This window comes from Mauremys mutica, chromosome 4, assembly GCF_020497125.1.
Source record: "Mauremys mutica isolate MM-2020 ecotype Southern chromosome 4, ASM2049712v1, whole genome shotgun sequence".
NCBI lineage: Eukaryota > Metazoa > Chordata > Testudines > Geoemydidae > Mauremys > Mauremys mutica.
In genome coordinates, this window is record NC_059075.1 from 131,117,172 (window position 1) to 131,131,001 (window position 13,830).

Consider the following 13,830-nt stretch of genomic DNA (forward strand, 5'->3'; position numbering starts at 1 on the left):
CAGGAGTAAACTGAGAGTGGCTCCACTGGCGTGACACTATCGTTGATTCTGATCTCACTCCAGTTTAAGCTCCTGGCTCTACTGTACTGCCAAGGACTAAGAACTCTCTCCTGTCTCCAGATTTTCTGGAGAAATATCTTTCTTCAAAGCAACAGTTAGTTATTCCCCATTCAGCTTTGGAGGACATTTTTTCTCAGTGTGAGCAAGGAGATTATTAAAGCCTATAAGATCATCTATTTTGCTACAAATTGCACTTCATTGCATGCATGGGATCTGTTATATCACAGGGAGATACACCCTTGGGAAAGAGCATTGGGCCTTCACCTGAAGAGCACAGTGTTAGGTTATTTTTATTTACACATCACACAATTAGCCTGTGGAACTCATTGCCACAAGATACTGTGACAGTGGTGAGTGTGTATTGTTGGTCCCTCTCTGTGCCTGATCCACAGAGTATATTAGTTGTTACAGCCTCCGGCTACAGAGCCTTGGCTCGTTATCTAGGCTTTTAGCTTTGAAGGTCACTGATTCAGTCCCAATGTGTTGGCCGAGGGGGTGGCCAGAACAATAGCACTAAAGCAGAAAACCTCTGAAGTAACCAAAACATTTTTCTCCCACATGTTCATCTGTAAACAATATGTAACTCATCAATTAAGCAGGCCCTGACCCCTTCTAGTGGCTAATCCACATAAAGCATAAGAGCATGCTGTTCCTACCAGGAAATAGAGAATTAGTTCAAGTGATAGAGGCCCATGCTTGGAGCTGGAGATATTATATTTTATCCCAGACAAGACAGCCTCTGGGTTTGGGGATTGATTAGGGATAGGCTTGGCAGAATTGAATTTTTATTTTCCTTTATCATTTTAACAGATATTGATTTATTTTAAAGCATTTTTTCTAGTTTTATCCATTTAAACGTTCACAGTTATCAGAAATTATGAGTGGGTCAGACAATGATTTAATGGCAGTAGATGTGGAGATTCAAAAGTTAAGGGTTTATAACCCTTAAAACACAAATTTGGCAATGTCCTGTCAAAACGTATGCAGTAAGCCGCCTTAAATCAAACTTGATGTTCTCAAGCAGCATTTTTCTTATTTTGCCTAGCTGTCAACTTTGATTATTATTGGTGGAAATACTCTTTGTCAGTGTCTGCATGGACAGTGATATTGGTTTGTTTTTTTTACCAACACTTACTGATTTTTTTAAAAAAATTTAATCCATCCTAGCCTAGTTACGTATCATGTGAGCTAAGTCTGTCTTTGTCCCCTTCTAGTGGCCAGACTGTGGAAGGAGATTTAAATTACACTGGCTGAGTGAATGGGGCTGATTACTTATTATCTAGCAGTAGCAGTACATGCCCTTAGATCCACAGCTCCTGGGTTCAGTCCCTGCAGATAACCCATCTAGGGTGATTGTTACAGTGGTAAATATTTTTGGAGAGATTTTCCCCCTCCTACTATTTTTTTCCTAGTCTAACCCCTGATCCTTGTGTTATTTCATTGCTGCCCTAACAAATCCCAAGTTTTTCAAAGCTGAAGGATATTCATTACTGAGCTTGCTACTTCTCAAGTGCTTTAACTTCTCACAACTGCCATCTTGGCGGTTCCCACCCTGACAAACAGCAGGAGGGATTTTAAAAAGGAGATTTTAGATGTATAATGCATGATGGCTGATCTTCCTGGTGACATATCTTTCCCTGCACGAGAGAAGCCAGTGTACCTCACTCATGGCTTTGGTGCATGTGAGCTAGCTTGTCTTTCCCCAGCAGGGGATGTAATATCCTATCAGAACATAGCCATCAGGCACGGAGATCTGTTTGTAGGGCCAATTTCTAACTGCTCAGTGCCCCCAGTGGGGCCAAAATTTTCACTGTCCTTTTGGCCTAGTGCTTGGCCAATACTCAGGGCCTTATAGAGTTGGGATCATTAGAATGAGAAGTAGTTTCTACCTAACTCGTAGCATCAAGCAAACAGCAGGGCCTCAGAAATCCCCATGCCTGCCACTCCAGCAAGCTCTGTGCCCAGGAAGTTCTGTCTTTCTGCTTCCTCTCAGGGTCACGCTCACAACTGCTTCTCCAGGCTTCCTGTCTCCAACACACACAGGCTGCAAAATCAATCTCCTAGCTCCTACATTGGCGGTCAGGGAAACTCAGCCCACACAGCTGAGCTGCAACCAGCCATGTGCCTTGGGCAGTCCCTGCATTGTTCATAGCTGTCTGCTATAAAAATGGGCTTAATTGCTCCTTCCATTGAGTCACATACCCACTGAGTTTAGAGGTCTATGATTGTCCTTGGATGAAAGCAGGGCCGCCCAGAGGATTCAGGGGGCCTGGGGTCTTCGGCGGTGGGGGGCCCCCGCTTCGGTGGTAATTCGGCAGCGGGGGGGTCCTTCCGGTCTGGGACCCGCCGCCAAAGTGCCCCAAAGACCCGCGGCGGGCCCCCCCGCTGCCGAATTACCACAGAAGACCCGGCACTTCGGCGGTGGGGGGCCCCCGCTTTGGTGGTAATTCGGCGGCAGGGGGTCCTTCTGCCCCAGGTCAGAAGGACCCCACACTGCCAAAGACCCAGAGTAGAAGAAGCTCCGGGGGCCCGGGCCCCGCAAGAGTTTTCCGGGGGCCCGGGCCCCATGAGTTTTCTGGGGCCCCTGGAGCGAGTGAAGGACCCTGCTCCAGGGACCCCAAAAAATTCTCGTGGGGGCCCCTGCGGGGCCCGGAGCCTGGGGCAAATTGCCCCACTTGCCCCCCCCTCTGGGCAGCCCTGGATCAAAGACCCTCCTGAGGGCAGCCATTAGCACCTTTCAACATAACAGTTCCCTGAGATCCATCCAGGCAATGGAAAAGCTCAGCAGACCCTTTAATTGCTCACTGGGTTCCAAAATAAAGCTTTGCTTCTGCATTGATCCCTGTGCAAGATGCAGTCCCCCCTCATCCTGCCCTACTTCTTGGCGCCCAGCGGTCTGTGTGCTGTGCCCATGAAGGCCGTGAGATATAGCGGGCACATGGCAGACTGCTCCAGCTAATCTGCAAACGGATCTCTGCCACTGCAGCCTTTGAGGCTAAAAGGATTTTTTTTTTATGTTGGGGAATATAGGTCATCCCTAACCTTAAAAAAGAAACCAAACAAGAAATAGAAAAGCCTAAGCTGCAATCTCTGGTGTCTCGACGGAGGTTCAGTTCAAATAGCCCACGTGGAGGGGACTCTAGTGAAAGGAACGGATCTGTATTTGAGTGAAGGCCCTTGCGATTTCATAGAGGATCTGGTCTGGCACACATTAATGTACTGTTAACAAGCCGCCCCTGCATCAAGGAACCTGTGGCTAGAATTTCTGTGGGTGATTTAGCTTCAAACTGCTGCTCTCCAGAGAAAGCAGCCCTTGATGGGCAGACTTAGGCAACAATCACATGGGATGCTCCCTACTGATCTAAGGTACTAACCATCGCCTGCAGTGTCATAGCAGCTAAGCACCTCACATTCTGTAAGGTATTTATCCTCACCACACCTCTGGTAAGCAGCCAGGGTAGTGCTGTTATCCGCATTGTACATAGGGGGAACAGAAAGATTAGGATCTAGATGTATAACAATATTTGGTTCATAGATTCCAGGGCCAGACGGGACCATTGTGATCATCTAGTCTGACCTCCTGCATAACCCAGCTAGAGAACTTCCTTAAAATATTTCCTAGAGCAGATGTTTTAGAAAAACACCCAATCCTGATTTAAAAGTTGCCAGTGATGGAGATTCTACCACAATCCTTGGTAAATTGTTCCAGTGGCTAATTACTCTCACCATTAAATATATCTGCCTTATTTCCAGTCTGAATTTGTCTAGCTTCAACTTCCACAAATGGATTGTGTTAGATCTTCCTTTGGTAGATTAAAGAGCCCATCATTCAATATTTGTTCCCCATGTAGGTACTTATAGACAGTAATTAAGTCTTCCCTTAACCGTCTCTTTGTTGAACTATCTAGATTGAGCTCTTTGAGTTTCTTGCTATAAGACAAGTTTTCTAAACCTTTCATCACTCTTGTGGCTCTTCTCTGACCCCTCTCCAATTGATCAACATCCTTCTTGAATTGTGGGCACCAGATCTGGACACAAGATTCCAGCAGCAGTCGCACTAGTGCCAAATACAGAGGTCAAATAATCTCTTTACTCTTACATCAGATTCCCCTATGAATGCGTCCAAGGATTACGTTAGCTCTTTTGGCCACAGTATCGCACTGGGAGCTTCTGTTCAACTGATTACCCACCACGACCCCCAAATCTTCTTCAGAGTCACTGCTTCCCAGGATAGACTCAGCCATCCTGAAAGTAGGACCTACAGTCTTTGCTCCTAGATGTACACATGTACATTTCACCGTATTAAAACACAGATTGTTTGCTTATGCCCAGTTTACCAAGTGTTCCAGATCACTGTGTATCCGTAACCTGCGATCTTCATTATTTACCACTCTGCCAAGTTTTGTGCCCTCTGCAGACTTCATCAGTGATGGTTTGATGTTTTCTCGGCGATCGCTGATAAAAATGTTAATTAGCGTAGGGCCAAGAATAGGTCCCCACTAGAAACACATCTACTCAATAATTCCTCATTTGCAATTGAGGCCATTTAATATGTGCCATGTTAATTTTATATCATTGTAGTTTTGTTAATCAAAATGTCATGCGGTACCAAGTCAGATGCCTACAGAAGTCTAAGTCTAGTACATCAACACTATTGCCTTTATTAAACTTGATATCTTTTTGATGAGATTACCAGTTAGTTGGACAGGATCTATTTTCCATAAACCCATGTTGACTGGTATTAATTCTATTGCATAACTCCCACTGAAAGCGGGGCCCCTGGGCGGGTGAGGCAGGTAGAGGCTTGTGTCCTGGGGCAGAGCCCGGCCTTGTCACTGGCCCCTCACTGCCATCTCCTCCAGAAATCAATGGGAGTTAAGTGCCTAAATACCTTTAAAAATCTGGGCCTGAGTGATTTGCCCAAGGGAATGTGTGGCAAAGCAGGGAACTGATCCCATGTATCCTGAGTGCCCTGCTAACTGGGCCTTTCTTCCCCTCTGGAAAGCCACCTGTGGGCAGGGACATACCATTCATTTCTATGGTTGAACGTTGCCTTCTCGCCCACACAAGTGGGGCCAGCTCTGCTCTCCTCCCAGGATGTGAGTTAACAGAGGTCATAGTCATTTCCCACCGTAGCTGCCTTTCCCGCAGTGACCACCAGGGCGAAGACAGCCTTTATACATTCCTACCCTGCACCCTGGGGAAAGCAAGAATGTAATCAGATGGACACTGATTAATGTAGGAAAGGTGGCTGCTCAGTGGCATTGCACCTGCCGTTCTGCACAGCAGCAGGCACTGAGGAAGGAGCCATGGTCCATTTTTGTTTCGTCGCACTGACCTATTCTGAGGTCGCGTTCATGTGTTTGTCACCAGTCAATGCATAGATCTCATTCATGTCTGTTTCCAATGCATTGTTCACATACATAGTGCATGGAGCAGTCATAGTTGCATTATGTACTTGAGCTGGATCCAAACATCCCTGAGACCCAAAAGCGGACTTTGCACATGCTCCTTTCTCAGTATTCAGCCTAATCTGACCCCCTCCCCCCAGATCTCAGAGTGCCAGGAACATCTGGAAAACTTAGATCCCACCTCTATGATACATTAAACACTTCCCTGACTAGCTGGAGCTTTGGCATGGAGTCTCCAGGAATTAAAGATCATGTCATGTGATCAAATCTCCAGGAGTACATCCAACCAGAATTGGCAACCCTATTGGGAGCCCAGCCTCCTGGTCCCAGTATTCCCCCCCTCCCCCTCGCCCCAGGAGTCCAAGCTATTCTTTCAGGTCCTAAGCCCACATCCTCAATGGTATTCAAGCTCCTAACTTCATTGAAATCAATGGAAGTAAGGGGCCTAAGTACTTTTCAGGAGCTGGGTTTAAAGCACTTACTTCAAGAGTGTGAGTAATCCCAGGGCCGGTGCTACCATTAAGGCAAACTAGGCGGTTGCCTATGGCGCCAAAAAGCAGTGCCCCCAATTTATTTTATTTTTTTACAGCAGTTCCTCCCCGAGTGCACAGTCGCTGCTCCACTTGTCCCACCTCCCAGGCTTGCAGCGCCAATCAGCTGTTTGGCGCTGCAAGCCTGGGAGGGGAGGAGAATTAGAGAAGGGGCGGCGTGCTCAGGGAGGACACTGAGCAGAGGTGAGCTGGGGTGGGGAGGTGCCACACGGCTCCCAGGGAGGGAGCTGCCACGGGGCGGGGGGGGGCACCTCAGGGCGGAGGGGAGCTGCCACAGGGCTAGGGGGAGCACAAGGTGGAAGTTTCACCTAGAGCGTGAAACTTCGTTGCACTGGCCCTGAGTAATCCCCGTGACTCCAATAGGACAGTTACATGCTTAAAAGTGAGCCTGCGCTTGAGCTTTGCTGAATTGAGGCATCAATCTTTTGGTGTTTAAGTACCGAAGAAGGCAGGGTAGTAGGAGACCAATGCAATGAAAACACTCTCCCTGTCTGAATATACCATCCTGTGCTGTGCAGATCAGGCAGTGGGGAAAAGTGACAAGTTGTCAGGACAAAGTCTGATCTGGCAGAACTCCGTGGAAGTCCATTGAGTTTGGATTTACGTCAGTTTAAGAGGTCAAAAAGAGATGTGGACAAATTGGAGAGAGTCCAGCAGAGGACAACAAAAATGATTAGGGGTCTGGGGCACATGACTTATGAGGAGAGGCTGAGGGAACTGGGGTTATTTAGGCTGCAGAAGAGACGAATGAGGGGGGATTAGATAGCTGCTTTCAACTACCTGAAGGTGGGTTCCAAAAAGGATGGCTCTAGACTGTTCTCAGTGGTACCAGCTGACAGCACAAGGAGTAATGGTCTCAAGTTGCAGAGGGGGAGGTTTAGGTTGGATATTAGGAAACACTTTTTCACTAGAAGGGTGGTGAAGCACTGGAATGGGTTACCTAGGGAGGTGGTGGAATCTCCTTCCTTAGAAGTTTTTAAGGTCAGGCTTGACAATACCTTGGCTGGGATGATTTAGTTGGTGGTGATCTTGCTTTGAGCAGGGGATTGGACTAGATCAAGGGTCTCAAACATGCGGCCCGCGGGCCGCATGCGGCCCGCGGAGCTCTTCCCTGCGGCCCGCGGAGCTCCCCAGGGGAGCTCCGCAGGGGCCCCCAAGAGAAAAGCGGAGGCTCCCGCCTCCGCCCCTCTCCTGGAGCCTCGGCGCATAGAGCGCCGAGTCTCCGTCCGAGCGCCTGAGCCCCGCCCCGATCCGAGCCGCGTGGGGAGGGGGCGGGGCTGGGAGCTCTGGGCTGAGCGCTGCGCTCGGCGTGGAGCTCCCAGCCCCGCCCCCTCACCCCGCGGCTCTGAGCGGGACCGCTGGAGACGCGCTCGGGTAAGGGGGAGGGAAGCGGGACCGGCCGGGCCGGGGGGGGGGGAAGGGAAGCGCTCAGGGCTGGGGCAGAGGATTAGGGTGCGGGGGGATGAGGGGTTCATGATGTGGGGGCGCTCAGGGCTGGGGCAGAGGATTAGGGTGCGGGGGATGAGGGGTGCAGGAGGTGGGGGCGCTCCGGGCGGGGGCAGAGGATTAGGGGGTGGGGCGATGAGGGCTCTGGCTGGGGCTGAGGATTAGGGTGCAGGGTCCTAGTGCCTGCCCTCCGCCAGTACTGGCAAGGCAGGCTTCCCTTACCCTGAGCCTCTCCAACCCCAAACCCTCAGCCCCAGCCAGAGCCCTCATTCCCCCCGCACCCTAATCCTCAGCCCCAGCCCTGAGCACCCCCACATCATGAACCCCTCATCCCCCCACACCCTAATCTTCTGCCCCAGCCCTGAGCGCCCCCACATCATGAACCCCTCATCCACAGCCCTCACCCCACAGCCCAACCCTCTTCCCTAGCCCTGAGCCCCCTCGCATCATGAACCCCTCATCCACAGCCCTCACCCCACAGCCCAACCCTCTTCCCTAGCCCTGAGCCCCCTCGCATCATGAACCCCTCATCCACAGCCCTCACCCCACAGCCCAACCCTCTTCCCTAGCCCTGAGCCCCCTCCTGCATCATGTACCCCTCGCCCTCAGCCCCACAGCCCTCACCCCTGCACTCCCTCCTATCCCCAAACTCCGTCCCAAAGCCTGCACCCCCACCCCCTGCCGCAGCCTGGAGCCTGCATCGAGCACAGAGCCTGCATCCAGACCCCCTCCCCCACCCAAACTCCCTCCCAGAGCCTTAGGCAGTAAATCTAAGTGCGTGTTTTGTCCTTTGAGTGAGGTGCATTACTGAGTGTATATATTTATTAAAACTGCGCGCGCTTAGGGGAGGAGGTGGAGAAGAGACAGGGCAGGGGCGGGGCCTCATGGAAGGGGTGGATTGGGGGTGGGGCCAGGGGCAGCAAGGGGGCGTGTCAGTGATGCGGCCCTCGGGCCAATGCACTAGTCCTCATGCGGCCCTCGGGGTCATTTGAGTTTGAGACCCCTGGACTAGATGACCTCCTGAGGTCTCTTCCAACCCTAATCTTCTATGATCAGGATCTGGCCCATCTGTGGATAATCTCGCCTTTCTCATGGCAATAACACTACCCTGCTGAGGAGTGAAAATGCTTCAAAGATCACTGGGCTGGATTCTGATCTTATTTCCACCAGTGTCAATGTGGCTCTGCTCACTTCAGTGGAGTTACTCTAGTTTACACCAGCATAGATGGGAACAGAATCTGTCCCATGGTGGGTTCCCTTGGCATCCGGTCCCAACTATGCATGGAATCTCAGGTGTATTCTGTGGCAATGAGGGGTCTGGAGTGATTTTGGAGTGTGCTGTATTTATGACCTAGGAAGAACTATGTTTCTTAAACATCCAGTTAAGGAAATATGTGAGCTTTATATTAAGGTGAAGGCTCTTTTCTAAAAGAATCATACTCCCATTATGCTGTTAGTCATTTTGGTCAGTTTATTAGCTGGGATCATATAAGCAGGGGCCTTGATAGCTTTGGTCTCCTGCAGGCTCTGTTCCCTTGTTGCATTTCCTGACTACAATCAATAGCAACTTCTTTTCTCAAACCTCAAATGGGCTCCCTGCACCTAACTAGCTAGGTAAAGGCCCCAGGGGATTGCCAGCTATTTACCAGCTCCACTCAGCCTGATGTGAACTCAGGGGCAGCTGGGATCTGAGCCCAGGCAGTGGGATGATGCAGGGAGTTGTCAATAGAAACATAGCCCTAGAGGGGTATGTGCAATCTTGGGGTCCATGCAGGCTTGTACCCTATCTGGCCCCAAGCATTCTTAGCCAGGGTAAGGGTGCTTATGTGGCCAGCCCTCAGGGAGCGCTGTGAGGGGTGATGGTACTCTGTAGCATGGGATCGCAATCTGGGAGCTGCAAACGGCTATCAGCTACCTCCTCTTTCTTCATGGCTAGTTGGGACTGAGGTCCCCAAACTAGTTGTAGCAATATGGGGTCACAGTATTCTTGCCAGCAAGCTAAAGAAGTATGGGCTGGATGAATGGACTATAAGGTGGATAGAAAGCTGGCTAGATCATCAGACTCAATGGGTAGTGATCAATGGCTCTATGTCTAGTTGGCAGCCGGTATCAACAGTTAGCCTTCTTGGTAACAAGGGCAAACAGCATTTTGGGTTGTAAAAGTAGGAGCATTGCCAGCAGATTGAGGGACATGATCATTCCCCTCTATTCAGCATTGGTGAGTCCTCATCTGGAGTATTGCATCTAGTTTTGGGCCCCACACTACAAGAAAGATGTGGAAAAATTGGAAAGAGTCCAGCTGAGGGCAACAAAAATGATTAGGAGGCTGGAGCACATGACGAGAGGCTGAGGGAACTGGGATTGTTTAGTCTGCAGAAGAGACGAATGAGGGGGGATTAGATAGCTGCTTTCAACTACCTGAAAGGGGGTTCCAAAGAGGATGGATCTAGACTGTTCTCAGTGGTAGCAGATGAGAGAACAAGGAGCAATGGTCTCAAGTTGCAGTGGGGGAGGTTTAGGTTGGATATTAGGAAACACTATTTCACTAGAAGGGTGGTGAAGCATTGGAATGGGTTACCTAGGGAGGTGGTGGAATCTCCATCCTTAGAGGTTTTTAAGGTCAGGCTTGACAAAGCCCTGGCGGGGATGATTTAGTTGGGGATTGGTCCTGCTTTGAGCAGGGCGTTGGACTAGATACCTCCTGAGGTCCCTTCCAACCCTGAGATTCTATGAAAAGGTTAAGAACCGTTGCTCTTCTGAGTCCCAGCCAGGGTGAGGCCAGGGATGCCTCCAGTGCCCAGGGATGCTCAGCTAGGGGGTGGGACTCTAACTGCAGAGTGATTGTACTGTACCCAGCCCGAGGGGTGCCCATCCTGGGTGATGTCAGCCCTTCATTTAGCCTAAGCCTTCTCCCTCTGACTCACCCAAACTACCATCTGTTCTGTCTGGGCGGCTTCAGTGTCACCCAGGCTTTAGAAAGCTGAATGAATCATCCTTTCAAAGCATTGCAGTCTCTGGATCCACAAGGCACACGGATCTCCTTCTGTCTCTATTTTATTTTATTTAAATCCCTGAGCAGGAAGTGCTGAGAGGAGAAAGGGTACCATGGTGTGTTTAATGCCTGTGTCCTTTAAACGCAGAGAGCTGCAAAGATGTCCTCTCTTCTAATTATCCCCAAGCTGAGGTCATCACCTTCTCTTAAAGCTTTGGTCATGCGCTGGCAGGCAGAGAGAACAAAAGACGAGTTAGTGGGGCCACGTTTGCCTGCCCTCAGCCGCACAGGCAAAGATTTTTTTGCTGTGAAAGACTCTGAAAATCCTTGTTTTTGCAGGACTGTCGAATCCCCTCTGACTCCCTTGGAAGCTGGGAATTGCGCAGACCATTTGCCGGGTCTAAATATACCCAGGGCGGGCGAGGGAAGAGGGAGACGAGACTGGATTCTCCCGCCACGCTGTAACCTTGCTTGTTGTGCATGTGTCGTACGACCGTCTGTCTGACGTGTACCACAGACCTCGCCCCGCCCTGCCCCCACTGATGACACCATTAACGACTCCCGTGCTGTCTGACTGTTCCAATGAACCCTCTCGCTCCTCGTCATTTGTTGACTGACCCGTTGGCCGGCGTGATTGCTGTCGTTCTGCTGTAGTAACTTAGACAGCGCCCGGATCTCGCCGCAGACGACCATAGCTGGGCGTCAGCTGCTCATCACAGACGCCTTGTCACAGGCACCATCTGTGCTCTCACCGTGTCCATCCGCCGAGCGGTAGCTGTGGACTATTTTCTTTTAATTATTATTTTTAGACTCTGTGACGTTTGCTCCAGCCTCCTCCAATGTACAGATTCCTTCTCTAAAAGAGGCTGCTCCTGGGATTGGTTTGGGACCCATTGGACAATGGCTCCTGAGGTGCATGGGGGTGGGGTGGAGAAGCCTCCAGGAAGTCCAAGTTGCAATACTAGAGTAGCCAATGACTGCGTGCAATAGCAGAGACCAGGTGGACCGGCTGGCCTGATATGGCTAGCTTCTTTCTAATGCTGTTACATATCTCTGTGACCAAGGCAATACTAATCCCATTACCTTATATGCTGTACACATGCCTCTTCCTGTCAAGCAGTACTAGAGTTCTAATAAAGAGATCTGGGAGCTGAAATTTGTTTCTTGTACGTGTCACTGCCTCTGCCTTTCCTTTGCACAAGCTTGCTGAATCCATCCAGTTATCAGCCAAACCCACTGCACCTATAAACTGCAGCCAAGACCCTGTATAACCCTGCAGCACCCTGGGCCTCTATTCTACAGTACGGTCCCCCACGTTCTGTGTCCAGGTCCCTGGACTCTGTGACAGGGTCACTGGATTCTACCTCAGGACATCTGGGTTCCACAGTGCTCTCGGTGCAGCAGACTGGAAATTCCATGGCAGCTTCATTTAAATGATTCCTGGTTTTATGTGTTCTTTGTTTTTAATATGAATTTCCCTACTTGACAGCATGAGATTGTAGATGGAGAACGCATACTGGCTCTTTCTGTAAAGATGACCAGCAGGGAAATAGTTAGTAATGTTGACCTTTTAAATGCCATCTTTAGGTTTCAGAGTTAACAACCTCTTGCAATGAATGGAATTGTTCACACCTCACCAAGCTGTGTCAGGCTACCTGCAGATTCAGGAAGACAGCACTATATCATGAGTGATGTGGAGAAAGTAGATAAGGAAAAGTTATTTACTTATTTCCATAATACAAGGACTAGGGGCCATCAAATGAAATTTAATGGGCAGCAGGTTTAAAACAAATAAAAGGAAGTTCTTCTTCACACAGCACAGAATCAACTTGTGGAACACCTTGCCTGAGGAGGTGGTGAAGGCTAGGACTATAACAGCATTTAAAAGAGAACTGGATAAATTCATGGAGGTTAAGTCCATTAATGGCTATTAGCCAGGATGAGTAAGGAATGGTGTCCCTAGCCTCTGTTTGTCAGAGGATGGAGATGGATGGCAGGAGAGAGATCACTTGATCATTACCTGTTAGGATCAGGGGCGGCTCCAGGCCCCAGCACGCCAAGCACTTGCTTGGGGCGGCAAGCCGCAGGGGGCGCTCTGCCGGGCGCCGCGAGGGCGGCAGGCAGGTTGCCTTCGGCGGCTTGCCTGCCGAGGGTCCGCTGGTCCCGCAGCTTCTGGACCTCCCGCAGGCACGGCTGCGGGAGGTCCGCCAAAGCTGCGGGACCAGCGGACCTCCTGCAGGCAAGCCACCGAACGCAGCCTGCCTGTCGTGCTTGGGGCGGCAAAATGCCTAAAGTCGCCCCTGGTTAGGATCACTCCCTCTGGGGCACCTGGCATTGACCACTGTCAGTAGACGGGATACTGGGCTAGATGGACCTTTGGTCTGACCCAGTACGGCCATTCTTATGTAAAACAATACAAGAACATTAGGTTCATATATTCAATTTTTTTTTCAGTCATAAGGCCTAGAAATATAGAATCAGCTCCTCAGCTGATGTTAACTGATGTAGCTCCACTTGAGTCAAAGGAGTTGGACTGATTTGCACCAGGTGAGGATCTAGCCCCTAATAGTTTTAAATGACAGTTTAGGTTCTGCAGCGCAGGACAAGGATTGAGCAGCAAATGGCATGGAATGGCAGTGTACATGGGGGCCCTGATTGCACGGTCTAGTGTTCCAGGTCACTGTTATAATTAGCTTGTGGGACGTTAGCTTAAATTAACAAGAAACGCATGTTGGGAATGACACTGGAGAGAATGTACACAGGCGGGGGCTGGTTTTTGTGAATGATGGTGAAATGCGATGATCAGAAACAGAACTAGAGGGTTTCAGCCCCTGGGAATCTATCGCTGGGAAAGGCCTCCCATAACACTGGAAAGAAAGCAGTGTAAAATACTGAGTGATCAGTGGGTTTGTGGCTGATAGCCAAGCATCAATTAAAGATAAAACCTTTCTCCGAGACATTTAGAGAAACTATATATTTCCCACTCAGATGAGATAAAGCCATTTGCAAGCCAGGTTGGCTGAAAGCTGCACCACTGGCTTCATAATTATATTAAACTTCATGGCCCGGTTCCAAAATGCCACTGTTTCGCTCTCAGAAGATCAATGCTGAGCAAGCGGCTTCATTGTCTGGGTCTGAAAGCAGCTCCGAGTCGCTATGTAAATGGGCCTGAGCGCCTTGGTGATGCAGGACCACAGTGGCACTTGCTGATTGACCGTGCTGCGGGATGAGTCCACGCCCGGGCTCCATAGCCCAGAGTTCATCTTCTCAAGCCAGGGTGACTCTCTGGCAGCAGCCCCAGGGTGGCAGAATAGGGATCACAGAAAGGTCGAGCAAGGCAAGCACTGGTGGAGATGTCAAAGATACATGA

General features: G+C 50.1%; 1 protein-coding gene across 4 annotated transcripts in view; it reads left to right on the forward strand.

Annotated features, from left to right (window-relative positions):
- KCNC4 (potassium voltage-gated channel subfamily C member 4) overlaps positions 1 to 13,830 on the forward strand; it is a 130,612-nt gene that overhangs the window by 42,764 nt on the left and 74,018 nt on the right. Inside the window, exon 5 of one of the 4 annotated variants that reach the window (XM_045012189.1) lies at positions 10,800 to 11,681. The exons of 1 other annotated variant lie outside the window; for it this stretch is intronic. Coding sequence is in view for 1 of the 3 variants with exons in the window: in XM_045012190.1 (XP_044868125.1) it covers positions 10,800 to 10,819 (20 nt within the window). In the remaining 2 variants the exon portion in view is untranslated. Of the gene's footprint in view, positions 1 to 10,799; positions 11,682 to 13,830 lie in introns of those variants that run through there. 2 more of the 4 variants (XM_045012190.1, XR_006578637.1) reach the window with 2 other exon arrangements.